The sequence below is a fragment of the Ambystoma mexicanum genome, chromosome 3p, assembly GCF_040938575.1.
Source record: "Ambystoma mexicanum isolate Mex_15411 chromosome 3p, UKY_AmexF1_1, whole genome shotgun sequence".
Classification (NCBI taxonomy): domain Eukaryota; kingdom Metazoa; phylum Chordata; class Amphibia; order Caudata; family Ambystomatidae; genus Ambystoma; species Ambystoma mexicanum.
Genome location: NC_090925.1, coordinates 136934703 through 136952731, shown reverse-complemented (window position 1 = coordinate 136952731; position 18029 = coordinate 136934703). Strand labels below are relative to the sequence as shown.

Sequence of the window (18029 nt, the reverse complement as noted above, 5' to 3'; positions counted from 1 at the left end):
ACACTACCACTATCATATACCTGTATCCATTACATTCTTGCAGCATATTAAGATAATCAATATGTAAATGCTGAAAAGGACCATTTGGTCTAGGAATCACTCCTCTGATTGTTCGCAGTGTGTGCCCAGCAATACAATTTTGACATACGATGCAATTTACTACATAATAAGCAATGTCTTCTAACAGGTTTGGTATGACCCAGTCCTCTGCAATCGATGCTGCGAGGCTCGCCCTAGTTACATGCACGGGGTAGTGTAGTTGTTCTAATGCCACCCTTAATAAGGCTACAAGCATCACCGTTTTCCAGTGCTGTCCTGCTGCCACAATGCTTCAGAAGGAGATAACGAACACTCCCTTTGCGTCCACAGTTCTTTCTCTTCCTGGGGAGTACAACCTTGGACTTCCATTAGCTGTGTTCTAGACAAATGGTTAAACCATTAATTCACAACCATTATAGTGACAATGTTTTCCTTCACATCTGGAGTACAGAAGCTTATAATATCAGGTATGTACTCTTGTGGTCTCTTCGTCTGCTGCTTCGTTACCACGTGAAATAAAGTCAGTTCTCTTAGTATGTGCTGTGCATTTAACTATTGCTATGGCTACTGGGAGTTGTAGTACCTTAATAAGTTTATCCAATAATGCAGCGTGTTTCACTGGAGTGCGATCTGCTCGGAGGTAGTCCCCCCTCTTCCAATGTGCTAACCCTGCGTGCCCAGTTGACGTCACATAGGTGGAGTCACTATACACTGTCAATTTCTGGTCTGCGTGATTTTCAAGCGTGACAATAAGCACCACTAATTCTGCAGCCTGTGCCGAAAAGTGAGACATAGTCTTGCACTCGTCATTACTTCAAATTCCCCTTTAGCTCTGTGCCTCACCACGGCAGCACCTGAATGCCTCACACCATCAGTTTGATAAGTTTACTAGCTGTAGCTAGTGTCAAAATGATCAGGGGATTAGACCCTTTTCTGTTTTCAAAATAAATGTAAAAAACGAAATACATTTTAAATAGACCACTGTGAGAAACCAGGAATCTCTCTTTCTCAGGTGGCCAGGGCATGCCCATCACCTTTGGATCCAGGCCATGGGGGTGGACCCGTGTGGGAGGATCACCTGGGTGAGGGGTCTTCGGGGAGTTCCTATCCCAAACGGTTCCAGAGATACAGACGATTAAATAAAGGTAGTTTTTCGGATTTAAAGTAAACTCAAAATGACAGGTGACAGCTTGCAGCTTCAGAATTGACAGGTGACGGTTGTGCAGCTTTACAAATGACAGATGACACGATTTCTAGGAGGCTGTTCTACTTAGGTTAAAATAGTTTGGATTAGATTATTTTAACTAAGAGATTGGTTCTGCACAGTTCTGCTAGGTACTCACAATATAAATTTGAAATAGGCCTCGCCACGGATCTGGTCAGGTTTTGGACTGGACTGGGTCAGCTCTCTGGTTCTGCTCACAGCGGTCTGGTTCACTCTGGATCTCTGGTCTCTGGCAATTGTTCTTGGCAAAAGAATTCAAACAGCTCGCCCGGCTGTGGAATAGTTGCAAATGATTTTAAGGATGCTGAGGCCTGCTGAGAAGAGTTCTCAGTTTGTGGGTTTAGGCCCTTGCTTTAAGTTCTGAAGTAAAGTTCTGGTCCTTGGAGATTGATGGATTTGAAGTCTGGATCTCTGGATGTTAAGTCGTCGGTCCGCATGCTCCGCAGCAAATGGAATTGAATGTCCCTACCTGTCCCAGCAGTCTCTTTTTATGTGTTTTGAAAATGGGTGTGTGCCTTGGTCATAACTAAACCTGCCCCTCTCACTTGTCATTGGCCCAATTCTCCCTTCTCCCATGATTGGGGGAAGGAAATGTGAGTCAGAGTGATGCTGTAGGTTTTATGGTCAGAGGAACCTCCCCTGGTCAGTTTGCCCACAAATCTATATTTGATTCAAATACATCCTTCCCAGATATACAATTTGTTGAAATTACATGTGCACATTATATATTCCTTATGGTCCATGCTTGTCCGCCTCTGATCTTCCTGGGGGCTTGCATTAAAAAATGACAACATTTTGCGCTTTTTAACTGGTTTTGCAATATCGGACATTTACCCAAAATTACACACATGTGCGCAAGGAGTATGGACATTAATTGATGAAGTGTCAGATTTTTAACATGCAGACATTTGGAGTGAGACCCTATTTTCCGCCAGCAACCCCCCAGAATACACCACAGGGTCCTACCGCCTCTCAAAATGTTCACAGAAAAATCACAAAAAGAATGATATTACTTATATAATTCTGACAAGTAAGCACTATGAGTTATCTATCTTTTTAAAATTATGCCCTGGTCAAAAAGGGGTGTGGCTTCCCACATCACAGGGTGGAATAACTGGTGTATCCACTTCCCCCAAGCTCAGCTGCTAGCAGAGGCACTGCCCCTCCCAGTTTCCCCTAAGAGAAAGCCACTTTACGCCCCCCCCAATATTACATTTGCCTGAGTCCAGGACAGGCCTTTGTTCAACTCCCTGTAGTTCCCAGCTGCTCCACCCCTAATCTAATCAGAGAGGTGACAACTCCTTTTGGCAAGGGGAAGAGTGGCTGAGCAGGTTTTAACTCCTGTCGGGGGTAGTTGTCAGGCAGAATCCAGTTTCATTAAGCCAGGTTTCAGCTAAATGTCACTTTTTGTTCCCAGTTTAAATCACTTACAATTTTTACACATGCAGCTAGAATGCTGATTCTAAGTTCAAAACTATGACATTTCAACAGTGACAAAATATGTGACACTCAAAAGTAGGTCACTCATTTATTCTAAACATTTCGATTTTAGTGTCTTTCAGTTCAGTTTAGCACTCAGCCAGTCTTGTTATCAACATTATTTTGGGCTCTTCATCTTCCCAGATTTTGTAGGCACACCAAACTTCATTCTGCCAGATGTCTGCTGGTGTTGAGTGAGATTTTTGGATGTGTTGCAATGTTTGAAAATAGGCATTTTGAGCTGGCATTCAGAGAAACCAAAGGTAATTTTAAAGTGGTTTTTTTGAGCTAACAGGCACTGCTGTTTTACCTTTGGCACCCATTCCACTCATGGCACCCTGGCCCATCATGCTCGAAACTGGTCGGTGGCAAGTTAGGCAACCATTTTGGTGTGCGCACAAACTGCGTGGTTCTTCTGGATTCTGGCGCACATCTGGGCTTTTTGGCCATCTTGGATTTTCTGAGCCCACAGCACCAAATGTTACAGCATGATAGCTCAAACGTGGGTCAGGACAACCAACAATATTTGGGAACTTTACCCCCCCCACTTCCCTTCACCAACTCTTTCACATGGACATCCCGCTCTGGGAGAAAACATACTCACCCGAGCATTGTACCTGACATTAAGATCAGGTAGGGTCAGGCAGTTACTGGTAAGCACTCACACCTGACTTTCATTAAGCTTCCCCACACAGATAAAAGGCGGAGCATGAGAGCACACTCTGAGCGAGGCAAAACACACGAAGGAACAATATTTTCCAGATGGCAGCTGAATGAGGGGAGAAAGAAGGCAAACCAAGAAGGGTGCGCTAGGATGGAGATACCCATGACCTTTCTGGCAAGAAACCGTTTTTTTTCTAGAATCCTTCAGATTACAAAGCGTAAGGCCAGGAAACCAGTCTGAAGAATCCTGCATTGTGTGTTGGAGATACCTGGGGCCCACCTGCATGGCTGACCGAGTCAGGAATGAGCAGCAGCCACTGTGGTATCGTCCTTGGCTCCAGGATCAAAGCAGCGCAGAGAGATCAACACAGCCGGTGAGTTGGGGAGACTGGTGTGTTGAAGTCAAGGTTGCAAGTGGCAACATTGTATAAAGAGCACTAGAATGAAGATTAGTAATGCGTGTAATGAAAAACGCGAAGAAAGCTTAATTGCTGATGGATGTTTGAACTTTAACCAAGAAAGATACAATACCAGTGAAAGAGTGGTCCGGCACCACGTATGTGCTCAATTGAAGGTCTTTGTGAGGTATCTAGCCAAGAAGTGGCAGAAGCGAAAGTAAAGAAATGATGAGAATGATAAATAAAGTGAATCGAAGTGGTCCTGCGATGGTGTAAGCAAAATCCATAGCACAATCAAAAGTCTTTGATTTTTTTGATACAAGGCGAAAGCTTCAAAAGTGAGATTACACGGTCCGAGCCCAAAGGAGGTAGACCAATTGTGAACAGTGTGTTAAAAGGGGTCCGAGCCAGAAGGAGGGAGACCCATGAACTTGTGAATGTGAAAATCCTTATAAGAAAGGAACTTTGGTGCTTGTTTGTTACGTCAGGCCCTCTTTTATTGGGAAAGAGACTTTGGCACAGAAGGAGATGACACCTGTGCTTTGAACTATGTCCTCATGGCAGAGAAACCAGAGTGTGTGTGAAGCTCAAGTGTGCTGCCTTGCCCCGTGCTGAAAACGTGGGGAAGGGAAGCCATCTGCTCAACTATCCTGACATATAATTTCTTGAACACTTTTCTTTTTGCATACATTGTTGTCCCACACCATTTGTATTTAGAAGTAAGGATTGGCAATACGTTTATTATTATAGGCCCTTTTATTCTCCACTAGGACTGCGTTATTATTATTTGATGGTCGTAGCTTGCTCCCATGCTTAGATTGGGAAGGAATTGGAATTGAATCAGTGTGTGTTAAGATTAGCATGAATGCTGAAGCCACACTAAACGTGCTCATCATTTATAGACCTCCAAATTCACTTGGAGACTTCACAGCTAATCTTCTGAGTTTTCTACTTTCATCCTTGAAATCTAACTCTAAATAGATGATTATGGGGGACATTAACTTATGGTTAGACCACAATGATGATCCCTCTGCACGTGAATTATGCCTTGCACTAGACGAACTAGGCTTTGAACAACTTGTCCACGATCCGACTCATAACCTAGGCCACATCCTTGATTGGTTTGCCAGTCATAAAGTGGAAACCAGCGACGTAGTAGTATCCCCATGTCCCTGGTCTGACCACTTCTTTGTGGAATTCACAATAATGTCTAGTTTTATTGATAAAAAGAAACCTAATAAGTGTAAGGATGTCACCGCCCTCAACCTTAAAAACATTACTGCCATCAAACCTCATCCTTTACTCACACCATTAAATACACTTTCTGAAAAGGATACCCCAGAAGCATTGGCTAAAGCCATATCAGACAATCTGGGCATAGCTGCCAACATTTTAGTAGCAGCAAAAATAAACAAAAATGGAAGGAAGGTATTAAATGTAATTCATGGTTTTCTCCTGAACTCCAAAGCTTAAAATCACAAGCTTAAAATCACACACACTCAAATGTTTCTATATCTGGAAATCCACTCAAACTCAAGTCTCCCTAATAGATTATAAAACAGCAGCCAAAAAGTATAGAGCTGCCATTATTGGAATGTACTGATCGCATGAATGAAGACCTGATCAAGGACAATGCCTGGTGTAATACCATGCAAAAAGCCATGCAAGACAAACTTGATAATATTCTTAAGGACATAAATATGAAAAAATCCTGATATCCCTGTCTTCGATTTTTACCACACCGGAATTGGCTAAAATAATGAATCACCTCAAAACTACTAAATGCAAAAACGATATCCACACAGCCAAGATGATTAAAACATGCCCACCCACACTGCTTAATGTGATTCGCATGTTGATCATTGCTTCCTTGGCTACCGGGAGTGTCCCTCAGGAATTGAAAGACGCCTGGGTTATGCCGATTATAAAAAAAACATGGCCTCGATGTGAATATCGCTAAAAATTATAGGCCTATTACTAACACCGGGTTTCTTCTGAAAATTCTGGACCATGTAGACTATGAGCAAATAGCTATGCATCTTAATAAATACCCAGTCCTACATGACCATCATTCGGGCTTTTGAGTGGGCTTCGGCACTGAGATGGCTCTCCTAGAGCTTAAATACAAGCCCCTTGCACGCCTGGATAAACAGGAAGCATCACTGCTGATGCTACTCGACCTCTCAGCCGCCTTCGACCTGGTGGAACATACCATCATGTCCACCAGGTTGAGGGAAGTAGCTAATTTCTCACCTTTAGCATAGTGTAACAAGATGACATAATTCACAAAATCCATGCCCTACCATACAGAGGGGGTGCACGTATAAACACACACAAGTAGTGAAACAGTATTAAGTATTAACCAGTAGCCTCTGCGGGAGCGCTCCTTTTCCCCTGCACCAGAACTATTATTTACCTTCTTAGCTCAGATTATTACCATGAGCTGTATACCCGCTAGGTGGCACCGGTTGATTCCCATCTGGGTTCATAAAAGGGGCAGTCTCACAGATCCTTGTAATTTCAGACTCCTGGCTATGCTGGATACTAGCAGCAAGATCTTTGCTACTATTCTAGTAACACAGCTGAATAGATGGGCACAGTCTAAGAAATTACTCAGCCACCAGCAGATGGAATTCAGAAGATAATGCAGCATGACACACAGCATATAGGCCCTCTAATTGCTGGTGGCAGAGGTAACTCGGAAGTCCAATCTCTGCCTCTATCTGTGTTTCATTACTCCTCAGCGTTTGAGTGTGTTTTACGTACCAGTCTCTTGAGTAAACTGGAATAATTGGGCATTTGATTCCACCTTATTGCACTATATCAAACTGTTATATACGTACACAAGGGCACCGGCTCGAGTAGCTCAGGATGGCACCCTTACCAAATCTATTAACACTAATATAGGGTTAAAACAAGGCTGTGTGCTCGCCCCAGCACTATACAACTTGTAATATGTGACTTAAACTCCCATCTAGATGAATGGCGTAATTTCCCCCAAATTAGCCGGTAGGTTGTTGATGACACAGTCCTTATTGACCAAACTCCTGCGGGACTGCAAAGATCGATTGATGCCATGCATGGTTTTGCAAGATGTAATGGCCTTAGGGTGAACCAAAGTATGATATGATAACCAAAGTAAAACCAAAGTTATGACCTTGGGCAGGAGCAAGCACAGCAGCCTACTTTTTACATGGGATACAAAAAGCCAAAGCTATGGGGTGAGGGCAGGTTATCAAAAACTTCATTAACAGGAAATGCGGTGAGTCCATTGAAGGCCTGCTTGAGGTATATAGAAAAAAGTGTCATTCCTTGCATCATTTATGGCTTGGAACCCTTGCCGGAACAGCATTTACTTGCTTAGATGGAATTGAAGGGACATTACTACGTTCAATACTTGGTCTCCCCAAATCGGTACCAGTTGAGGCATTACACTTCATTATCTGCACTTTGGAAGGTGGCATGCTGCAAATTGTATATTAAGCGTCTAAATAGGGGAGATTATAAAGACACATTACGGACCTTAATGGTTCAACATGTGAATACTAAGCCGGGCAACCTAGTATATAGAAAACTGGTCAAGACCCTAGAGCTGCACTTGACAGATATCGAAATATGCTTCCCTAAAGAGAATGAGAATGCGTTATTCATCAAATTATCTCTAACTAGATCAGAAAACTGGGATAGATCGCAATCTATCTCTGCGCTTACACTTAGGAAATGGTATTGTTTATATACCACTCATGGTCACGTGCCTGGTGCTCCCCGAAGTTACCTAAGGAAGTTCTGCAGCACATTGCTGGGGTGTTTTATTACATAACTAGGATTTAACATCCTGCGGGTTTTATGAGTACACAGGGGTGTGGGTCGGCATTAAGCGGGAGCTATGACTTTGCCACATGTGTAAACTCAGCATTGAATCTTCAAGGCATATACTAACTGGATGTCCAGAGCTGATTACATCACACCTGAAGGGATATGGTGATCTTTGCAGTACAGGGGCCAGCATTCAATCGGACACATTTTGGTTGTTAATCTACTCAGCTGCCTCTATTATAATAACACGGCGGCATTTCATATCATATCTGGCTATTGGCACTACAGAAAAACAAGAATCTAGGGGCACCAGGATGTGAGACAGCACTGACCCCAAAATGACATCACAGGTGTATTCCCATGTCTCTCCAAACCCATTTCAACATGTGAACATTTGAATATTTGTGTTTGGATTAACACCTCTTAATTACACTCGTATTGCTAGTGTTTTCCTTTATTATGAGGCTTTGTCATTGTATTAGTAATGCTTGAGGTATTTGTAGATTTTATTTTATTTTTAGTTATATGTGTATATGCACGTGTATATTGTTTTTCTTCTATAAAAAAAAGCTGCACTTGGCTATTTTTAGCTACACGTACATTCATTAAAAAAACAAATAAAAATAAACTAAAAAGTAGTGAAACAGTATTAACCAGAAGCCTCTGAGGGAGCTCTCCTTTTCCCCTGTACCAACAACTGCCCCACCACTGCTTTTAGATCTCTCTAGATCTTATAAATGATTCACATCCAATCAAGAGCCATGAATGCCTAAACCTTTTAGATCTCCTCCCAATACCAGCACTGATTCCCATTAAATACCAGTCCCTTTAGCTGTGTGTTAGGATCTCCAATGCTAACAATAGTCATGATGATGTTGTGTCCCCTTTGTGATGCAATGTGTTTCTCTTTCCAGATGTGCAATAACAGATGAAGGCGAGTGTGTCTACATGGGTTCCAATGCCCTGCGCGTGTCTGGATGCTCACTGACAAGACCATTCATTTGTACCAAGAAGCCTCATATCTGAAGGAGCTCAGCTGGAAGCCAGTGGATGATGCAGATATGCCTCCCACAGTGGGATCCTACACGTCTCTGAAATGGAAATCTCTGATGTCTTTCCCCGGACATTTCGCTTACACTTTACTTTAGCTCCAATGGAAAAACACTCAGAAAAGTCAACCTGCCTTTGGGATCCCTGGTGGTAGTTGGTGCAGTGGGGAGAAGAAAAGAGGGTGTAAACAGGGGGAGACCTGCATCATCATTTGCAGGTGAATGAGACAAGGGAATCCACAGATACAATCATAAGGCCCAGAGACTTGGAAAAGGGAAGGGGACACTCTGGGTGTGTTGTATAACCGTTTTTCTATTATGTGAGGCAGATGACATGTAGACACGCTATACATTTCATAAATGTAACAGCCGTTATAATATAATTGTTATTTGTTGTGAATTCAAAAGCAATAGTTCCCATGGAGTAAATAGATTAAAAATAGCTTAGGTCACAAAACAAGCATTGGCAACGCCAACAGTTCTGGCTGTTTCAGTGTAGTGAGTAAGATGTCTTGTAAGATGTTGTGTTTTCCATGAATTGTAAAAAAAGGCAAAACGTCTTAGGGCCTGATTTACAAAAGTGTTTTGTAGTGGGAAAGTCCCCTTCAAAAACGCTTTCTAAATCAGGCCCTTACACTCGTATTTACAAAGCCAGACATACATGTTTTGCCAGTGCTTGTCAAATGGAATATCCATTCAAGAAAATGTGACTTTTCATATTGTTGTGTGATACTTGCATTGCACCCTGTGAGCTAGTTCGGCACCACGAACAATGTATAAACAAACAATAATGCCTAGTTCAAACCTGATGGAAGGCATCTTCCCCGGACCATCACATATGCCCGCATGCGCGCTCCCGCCACCTAACTATCTGACCCCCTTGCTGCCCTTACTTAATGGTGATCCTCTGCGCCTTGAGGTAGCTTGTCAGGCCCATGGAGCTATAGAGTCTCCATTACAGGTCAGTCCTGACAATATCAATGCAGCTCTGAAGGTAGCACCATCCCAGGCTAGTATAGGGAAACTCAATTGTTGTCTATTAAATACCCGCTCCCTCATCAAACATGCAGCCGAAATCGCTGACATGGTCATCGAGCAAAGCCTTGATGTACTATTTCTAACAGAAACCTGGATGACAGAAACTTCCTACCACGCCATGTTAATGGCTAGCCCCGTTGGATACTCTGCCCTCCAGGTTAATAGGGAAGAGGGTAGAGGAGGAGGGGTGACCATCATATTTAAGCATGACCTTAAACTTCACGCAATAAATGGTCCTGACTTAGAAAACTGTGAGGCTCTAATGGCAAAGATTAGCATAAACCCTGTATCCTCTATCAGTATATTACTACCATATCGTCCTCCGAGAAGTACCCCCCTGTTTGAGGAACAATTGCTGGCTACAATAGGTAACCTCGCCAAGGACTCATCAGCCTTCATTGTCCTTGGACATAGTCATCTTTGGTATAATAGTGCCACTGATGAAGAAGCCAATGACCTGAGAATGTCTATGGAATCCATCGGATTCCAACAAGTCCATGCTGCAACTCATAACTGCGTAAATATGCTGGATTGGATCCTGACAAAAAATCAAGATATAGAAATTATGTCTATTTCCCAATGTGCTTGGTCAGATCATTTCCTTATACATTTTTTGTGCGTGACACAACCCGCCCAGATACCATCCTTGAATAAAAATAAGCCAACGAATACCTCGCGCAACCAAAACAATGTCACACATGAGGCCTTTAAAGACCTAGTAGTACCACCTTTACCTGCCCTACTGGAGCAGAGCTCCCTTGAGAATTTTACTGACCTATTTAGGAAAGCCACAAATACTGCATTTGACACTCCAGCTCCCCTTAAACCTTTAATAAATCTTCGAACCAAACCAATTTGTTCTCAAAGAAATTTTGGAAATTAGACGCATTAAACGTAAAGCCAAACGTCTTTGGAGGAAAGCTCCATCTGCCAAAACAATGCTTATTTATAAGCAATCAGTCAAACACTACAAAGATGTGATCTTCAATGCTAAAGCCAAACAATTTAATGACAGGATCCTCTAAGCCAAATCGCAGACCAAAGACATTTTCTCCATTTTACAGGAGCTCAAAAGCGCCCCAGTAACTAGCTTGGAACAAGAAAGTGTTGCTTGGTGTCAAGCTATCCACGATGGCTTTTCCAATAAAACTGAAAAACACCAACAGGCCATCAAAGAACAATTTAATAATTTCCATAATGACATCCCGGCTTCAGAGCCTGAAGTCCTTCCTGTTCACAGCCCTCTCGAAACCTTTACTTTTGCGGAAGTATCGGAATCGGAAGTCCTTGACATTATTAACAACTTTAAACCATCCTCATGTAAGGGGACATGCTATGAACCCTGGGTGTCAGATTCATGAATTACTCTGACGACACCCAGTTGATTTTCACAGGAATTTACGAAGAGGATGCCCTAAGAATAAGCAGGGTTTTTCTTGTCATACAGAAATGGATGGCTTCAAACTCACTGGCCCTCCATGAAGCCAAGACAGAAATACTGATTCTGGGTACTCAAAGATTACAAAAACTTGAGGACAAATATCAAAGTTTTAAAATCAATAATACTAACATTTTGGTCTCTGAACATGTAAAAATGCTAGGTATTTATGTGGATGCTCATCTTTCCTTCAAGAGGCATGCATCATAACTAAAGTCCTTGTGTGCCTTCTATACCAATCTGATTTGGCAAATTTGCCTGCATCCAACCAAACCTAACCTTGCAGAGATTGCTTGGACTATAATAAATTCCAAATTGGATTATTGCAATAGCTTACTAATGGGCACCACAAAATCCAACCTAAGTAAAATGCAAACCATTCAGAATGGTGTGGTGAGAGCTATAACTGGGCTCAGCACGCGATCCAGGATTTGAACCGCTAGGAGGAACCTTCATTGCCTCCCAGTTGGACAAAGAATAAAATACAAAGGCGCAGTCATGGTCTATAAATGTCTAGATGGCACTGCAACGAATTATCTATCTGACAACATAAAGAAAGCCCCCTTCAAGACCTTGCCAAGATTTGACAAAAATTGGCACTACGAATTTCAACTTTTGAGCTCCTAAGGTCTGGAATTCTCTTCCTTTAGTCATAAAAAATGTGAATCCATTAATACATTCAAGATGCAACTCAAGACTTGGTTGTTTGACAAAGGCATAGAATAAATCCTCCTCCACTCCTGTCGACCTTGCTTTGATTGGCTCCAGTCTTCTCCTCGTTTCTTTTTGTATCCATGTTTGTTTTTCGTCTTGTGAGCGCCCTGAGGCCCTTGGCCTATGTTATAAAAAATAACATAGATAGATAGATAGACCTGTCAATGTAAATAATACATTTGTACAGTAATATTTTATGTATTAATTTGGTTAATACAGTGCAGACAGAACTTCCACAGGGTCTCTTGTTTAAGAAAATACAAAAGTCTGTGAATCTGTACAAACGGAGGACGTTTTGAGGGGTTTCATAGCACAGGATGCAGCTGTGAATGTTGCCATTTCTGGTGGGCCTGGTGAACAGGCGCTCTATTGTCATTATGTGCTGAGCATACCCAGCACAGTGTCATCTTTAAAGGCTAAGAATGCCCAGCACTGTGCCATCTTTATAGTCTGAGCATGTCCAGCACCATGTCGTCATTATAGGCTGAGCATGTCCAGCATTGTGTCATCTTTATAGGCTGAGCACGCCCAGCACTGTGTCATCGTTATAGGCTGAGCATGTCCAGCACTGTGTCATCTTAATACTCGCACTGTGTCATCTTTATATGATGAGCATGCCCAGAACTCTGTATAGGCTGAGAATGTCCAGCACAGTGTCATCTTTATAGGCTCAGCATGCCCAGCACAGGGACATCTTTATAGGCCGAGCATGCCCAGCACTGTGTTATCTTGACCAACTTCAAGGGGGTCTATGGAAGGTTGTTTTGCATTTAGCCAAGTCCATTCCTAATGCCGTATTGAGACAGGAGCTGGGTCTTACTTCCTTGTCAGCACGGTATAACTGGCGACTATTGTCAAATCTGGCAAAAATGTTATTCCCCCCTAAATATGAGGATTTGGGTCAAATGATAGCTGCTTCCAACCCACCATCAATTTCAAAATACTACGCTAAAATGGTGTCTTTATTAGCTGAATGGCTCATACTCCTTCGGATTTGGAATTTCGACTGGTGCATGTAAAACACTGTCTCTTTGACCATGATTGGTGTAAAACACTGAACATAATTGAGTCTCTGAAATCCTATAAAGAAGTAGAAATATTCTGTACTGGGAGACTGCGACATAAGCCTTACTTGGTACAATTTCCATGCAACAAAGCATGTGACATCTATTTAAGGTTTAAATTAAATCAAATGCTAACCTTGGAAAGAACTAAGAGCTGGTTACCGCATATCCCATCAAACACTGTCAGTGGTTGTAGATTTTGCAATGACGTGAGTCAGATGGGGTCCACTAAACATCTGGTTGTTTATTGTGTGTACTTTGAAAAAGCTTGTATTAAAGCAATTGGAATTGATAGAGTAGGGGTCACGTTACCAGCAAGGGAATGGTTCCGGCTATCCTGTATGTGGGGTAACTGTACAAAAACAATCTTGTCGCTGACCAGGTTTCTTACTATCATAAATCTGGAATTGGAAAACAAGTACTCTAATAGGGATGCAGGTTGCATCTCTTGTGAGCTGAAAATTTAACATTCTGTTATGGTCAATGTATATTGTTCTCCGTGCTAGCTATGTGGCGTGAATTAGTGCATTCTGCAGCCCTTATTTTGCTAAGCAACACTCTCAAATTGTACTATGCTTCTTGTTTAAAATACGAAGTAGCGCTACACGCTTAATTTATTTTTCAGGTAAATTGTGGTTTGGTTCTTTTCCCCTTCCTTATCTTGACTTATATGATGTCATCTACTTTTAATTGTATGTAAATCTTTTATGTTTATGGGATGAGCATGCCCAGCACTGTGTCATCTTTATAGGATGAGCATGCCCAGCACTGTGCCATCTTTATAGGATGAGCATGCCCAGCACTGTGCCATCTTTATAGGCTGAGCATGCCCAGCATTGTATAATTGTTATAAATGTATAATTGATTGCCTGAGCAAGTGGAACCCACTACAACAAGCAACTCATGCAGGAGCGTGAGGTACTCCAATTCCATGAGGAAAGAAGACAATTTCTATTTCTATTTTTATGTGTTTCTAGAGCGCCAGAGCCCTTAGACATCAAGGCTCTACATTGAACAAATAAAACGAGCACAGAAAGAAAACAAGACAAATAGAACAATACAAGGACCTGCCTAGGCAAATAATCTAGTTTTCAGAGGTTTCCTGAAGGTGAGTTGATTATTTTCTTTCCACAGATGCTCTGGGAGCTCATTCCAGGGCTGTGCGATCATAGGAGTAAAGGGCCACTCATTCCCCTGAGTTCTCTTGAACCGGCGGACAATTAGGCTGTGTACACCAGAGGACCTCAGGCTTCTAACTGGCTTATAGAATTCACGTTTCTCCTTCAGTTAGCATGGTGCAGTCCAAAACAGACACTTATGGCCTAGCGTGAGTATCTTAAACTGTACTCTGACTAGCACAGGGAGCCCATGAAGTTCCCTGTGGGCCATAGATATCAGCTCTCTACGTGCAATGTTGTACACTATGCATACATTTTGAAGCTTTTGAAGCTTGTTCATCCATTCCTTGCTTACTCCACCAAGCAGTGAGTTGCAGTAATTGAGCCATGGTAGAATGATAGCTCAAACCAACTTTTCATGATTTGTCTTAGTGACCAGAGGGCAGATCTGTCTCAAGACTCTTAAATAATAGTTGGATTTTTGACTATATAATTAACCTGAGCGTACGCATTGAGCGAGGACTCCATGAAAGTGCCAAGAGTTTTGACCTTACTGGTCACGGGAATACAGCCTCTGTCGATACAGAAGCTGTTATATTCCCGACTTAGGCCATCACAGGCATAATTAGACCCGTACACCATGAGCTCAGTTTTAGTAGCATTTAGACAAAGCCAATTAGAGGACATCCAACCTTTAATGAGAATGTAGATTTTATATAGTGTTTCCTGGTGAATTGCGTAAATCCCACTCAGTTCCGTAGATAGCTGTAAGTCATCTGCACAATTGGATAAAAATACCCCCAGTCTCTCTAATTCATCACACAATAGTTTGATGTAAATGTTAAAAAGGGATGGGTATAAGCAAGCCCACTGCGGAATGCCACAGAGAATTGGCTCAAGGTCGGATGAAACATCTCCCCAACAGCTTCTGGAGTTTCATCCACAGAGGAAGGATTCCATCCATGCTGTGGCTTTCACTGACAAATAACCAATGCTGCTTACTTTTATGATCGAGGAGGTCAAAAGCTGCTGATAGGTCTAAGAAAATCAGCAGTCACGAACCACTCCTATCTAAGGCCGAGAGCATATGGTCTACTCTGCAAAGTGCTTTTGTTTAAGGCGCTATATAAATAACACATCATTATCACATGTGTTTGGAGGTCGAGCAGAGCACTCTCTGTCCCATGGGCACACCAAAAACCAGATTGCTTCTTATGGAGGAGGCCAATGGCCTGCACATGAGATTGCATTTGGGTAGTAGCCACTTTATCAATTAATCTGAGAAGAAAAGGCGTATTAGCTATTGGCCTGAGATTAAAATAGTCCTTGGGATCAAGCCCTTGGTTCTTCAGGAGGGGCATAACCACCACATCCTTAATAACCGCAGGGACCAAGCTTTGTGCAAAAGAAGCTCTTTGTCCACTACAGCATAAAAACTTAACAGGAGTAGAGGGTCTTGAGATTTTTTTACCCCAACAGTGTCAGAATGTACTGGCAGATTTCATTGATCCAGGTCCTTGCATATTCTAGCAGGCGCTGATGTGATTTTGTCCACGAAAGCTCTTTGTGCCCTAGTGCAATCGTCTTTATCTGGATTAATAGTCTGATTCAAGGTATTGGGTTTTTCCCAAGCCTTGAATAATTTAAAAAGCTCTTTAGTTTCACTTCCTGCTTTTGTAATTTGTTCGTTATAGTGATTTTGTTTGGCCACCATAATCTTAAATTTATATTCCCTCTCCCTGAGTTTCCAGTCATCATTATTCATCTGTTTCTCTAAACCAGTTATGTTCAGCTTGACTTTTCCTCTGTTTAAGAAAGATACGTTCTGGGGTGAACCATTTCTGGTGATTAGGACATTCCTTAAATGTTCTAAGTTTAAGAGGTGCAATTCTATTTAGCAGCAATTCTAGGTGCATGTTCTAACTCTTCACTAAAAGGTTAGGAGAGTCTTGATCCGTAGTCTGGGACATCAAGTCATTTAGGCACACAGCTGGGTCTTTGGTTTTAACTGTTCAGTAATTTCTTCCGAGGACTTTACAAGGTACCTCGTGTTTGTAATTATAGGGCTGTGGAAGCTCTACTAGGCCTGTAAGGAAAGAGTGATCCGACCACACACAAGAAGTCGTAACCACATCCATCACTTTGATATTTCCATTGGCGAGCCAATCTAACATGTTGCCCTTTGTATGTGAGGGGTCAGAGTTATGTACATAGACATTCATATTGTTGACTAGTACCCACCGAGAGACAATCAGATTGTTACATGCAATCTGATTGGCCCTCGCCGGGGCTTTTCCCGACGCAGAACCCCTCGTATGTTGAAGTTCCTGCATATCTCGGCGGGGGTGTGGGGCAGCTCCTCAGCCAATGCGGAGGCTCGAACAGAGTATTCCCCTTCCCGAGCCACCACACGGCAGAAGGCTGCCATCGTCCCCCTCCGGGGTTCAGGTAAGTGTTTTGTCCCTCCCTGCCTCCCATCTCCCATTCAAACAATCCCCTCCCTGTCCTCCCAAGCCCATTTACCTTCTTTTTCGGTCCTGCTTTTTTTTCGGGAGCGAACATGCTTGGAACACTTCTGTCCCCTGCGTGTCCGCTCTCGATGGCGGCCATGGAAAGGGAAAATGGACTCCATTATCCGTTTGCCGGTGGGCATTTTATTTAATCTTTTATTTTTTTCTGTTCTGAAACAGAAAAACAATGTTACTAGTACCCCGGTCTTGCGGGCCGGTGTGCTTATGGCAATAAGCCCCTCGCCGCAGGGGCATTACCGAGTCAGGTAATGCCCCGAGGCCTTTGTTAACTATGGGCCCTGGGGCATTACCTGACTCGGTAATGCCCCCACGGCTCAGGACTTATTGCTTAAATGATTGTTCTAAGTCCATGGCCCTCTTGTCTCTCGTGTCCCCTTTCAATAGATTTAGGTCACCCAGGAAAATTGTGGAACAATTAGTTTTCTGCAGGGGGGATGGGAAATTAGTAATGTTTTCATTGAACAAAGGCATCTCACCAGGGGGTCTATACATCAAGATAAAATGAATGCTAATGTTGTGATTCGGGGTGATCTTAGTATGTAGGATCTCACATCCATCACAATCCTCTATGACCTTATACATACCAAGATGACTCTTACAAACAATAGCAACACCACCCTCATATCCATGTGGCCGATTCTTACCTAAAAGACATATCCCGCAGGGGTCACTTGCTCTGTTATAGGGCGATGCGTGTCCAAGAGCCATGTCTCTGTGAGGCACATAATGTCAACATTGCTTTCTACAATATAATCATGCACATCGATAACATGTTTAGGGAGGGACCTTGTATTTATAAGTGCTAATTTGAGAGTTGCCGACCGGGTGTCATCCACTCCTATTTATGGCATCGTGATCCTGGGCGTGGTGAATCTTCAGGAATCAGGGGTGGTGGAGCCTGGGTGGGGGAGTCCGGGTGGGGGAGTCCGGGTGGGGGATCCTCGACAGTGTTACTGGGGAGGGTGAGACCCGATCCGGTAAGCAATGGACCTGGTGTGTTTTCTCTGACTCAGCACTCTCCAGTGAATGGTTTAGAAATCGCTGCACAATAGCATCCCGATTTACATTTGGTGATATTTGTTGACATAGGAATCATTGGGCCATGCTTTCACTATGAACTTGGTGTTCTTTACGCAAAGGGTCCAATTTCGCAACTATCTGTATGAAGTAGAAACAAATACAATGAATGCGTGCAGGCAGACTCTAATGAGCGTCCTGTCAGGGACTAGCGCAAAATAGCTAGTCCCTGACGTGCCTGCTCTGACTTACCTGATAATTGGCTAAAAAGGTGCAAGGACTATTAAAAAAAGGGAGTTTTAGTTCTCTGGCGCAAAACAGTTGTAGGGATGCCTGGATAATTATTAGGACACAAGTGGCGTCTAGGTACATGGGATCAACTCAATATTAATACAATTAAGTTCCCACAATTAAAGCACTGTCTAATGAAGTCAAAACAG

The 18029-nt window shown here is 42.7% G+C and overlaps 1 protein-coding gene across 1 annotated transcript in view; it reads left to right on the top strand.

Moving 5' to 3' along the window:
- LOC138580166 (killer cell lectin-like receptor subfamily B member 1A) overlaps positions 1-11890 on the top strand; it is a 162955-nt gene extending 151065 nt beyond the window's left edge. The window contains exon 5 of the mRNA XM_069650496.1: positions 8535-11890. Within this exon, the coding sequence (XP_069506597.1) occupies positions 8535-8646 (112 nt within the window). The 3' untranslated portion in view covers positions 8647-11890. The remainder of the gene's footprint in view (positions 1-8534) is intronic.
- Positions 11891-18029: the final 6139 nt, after the last annotated feature.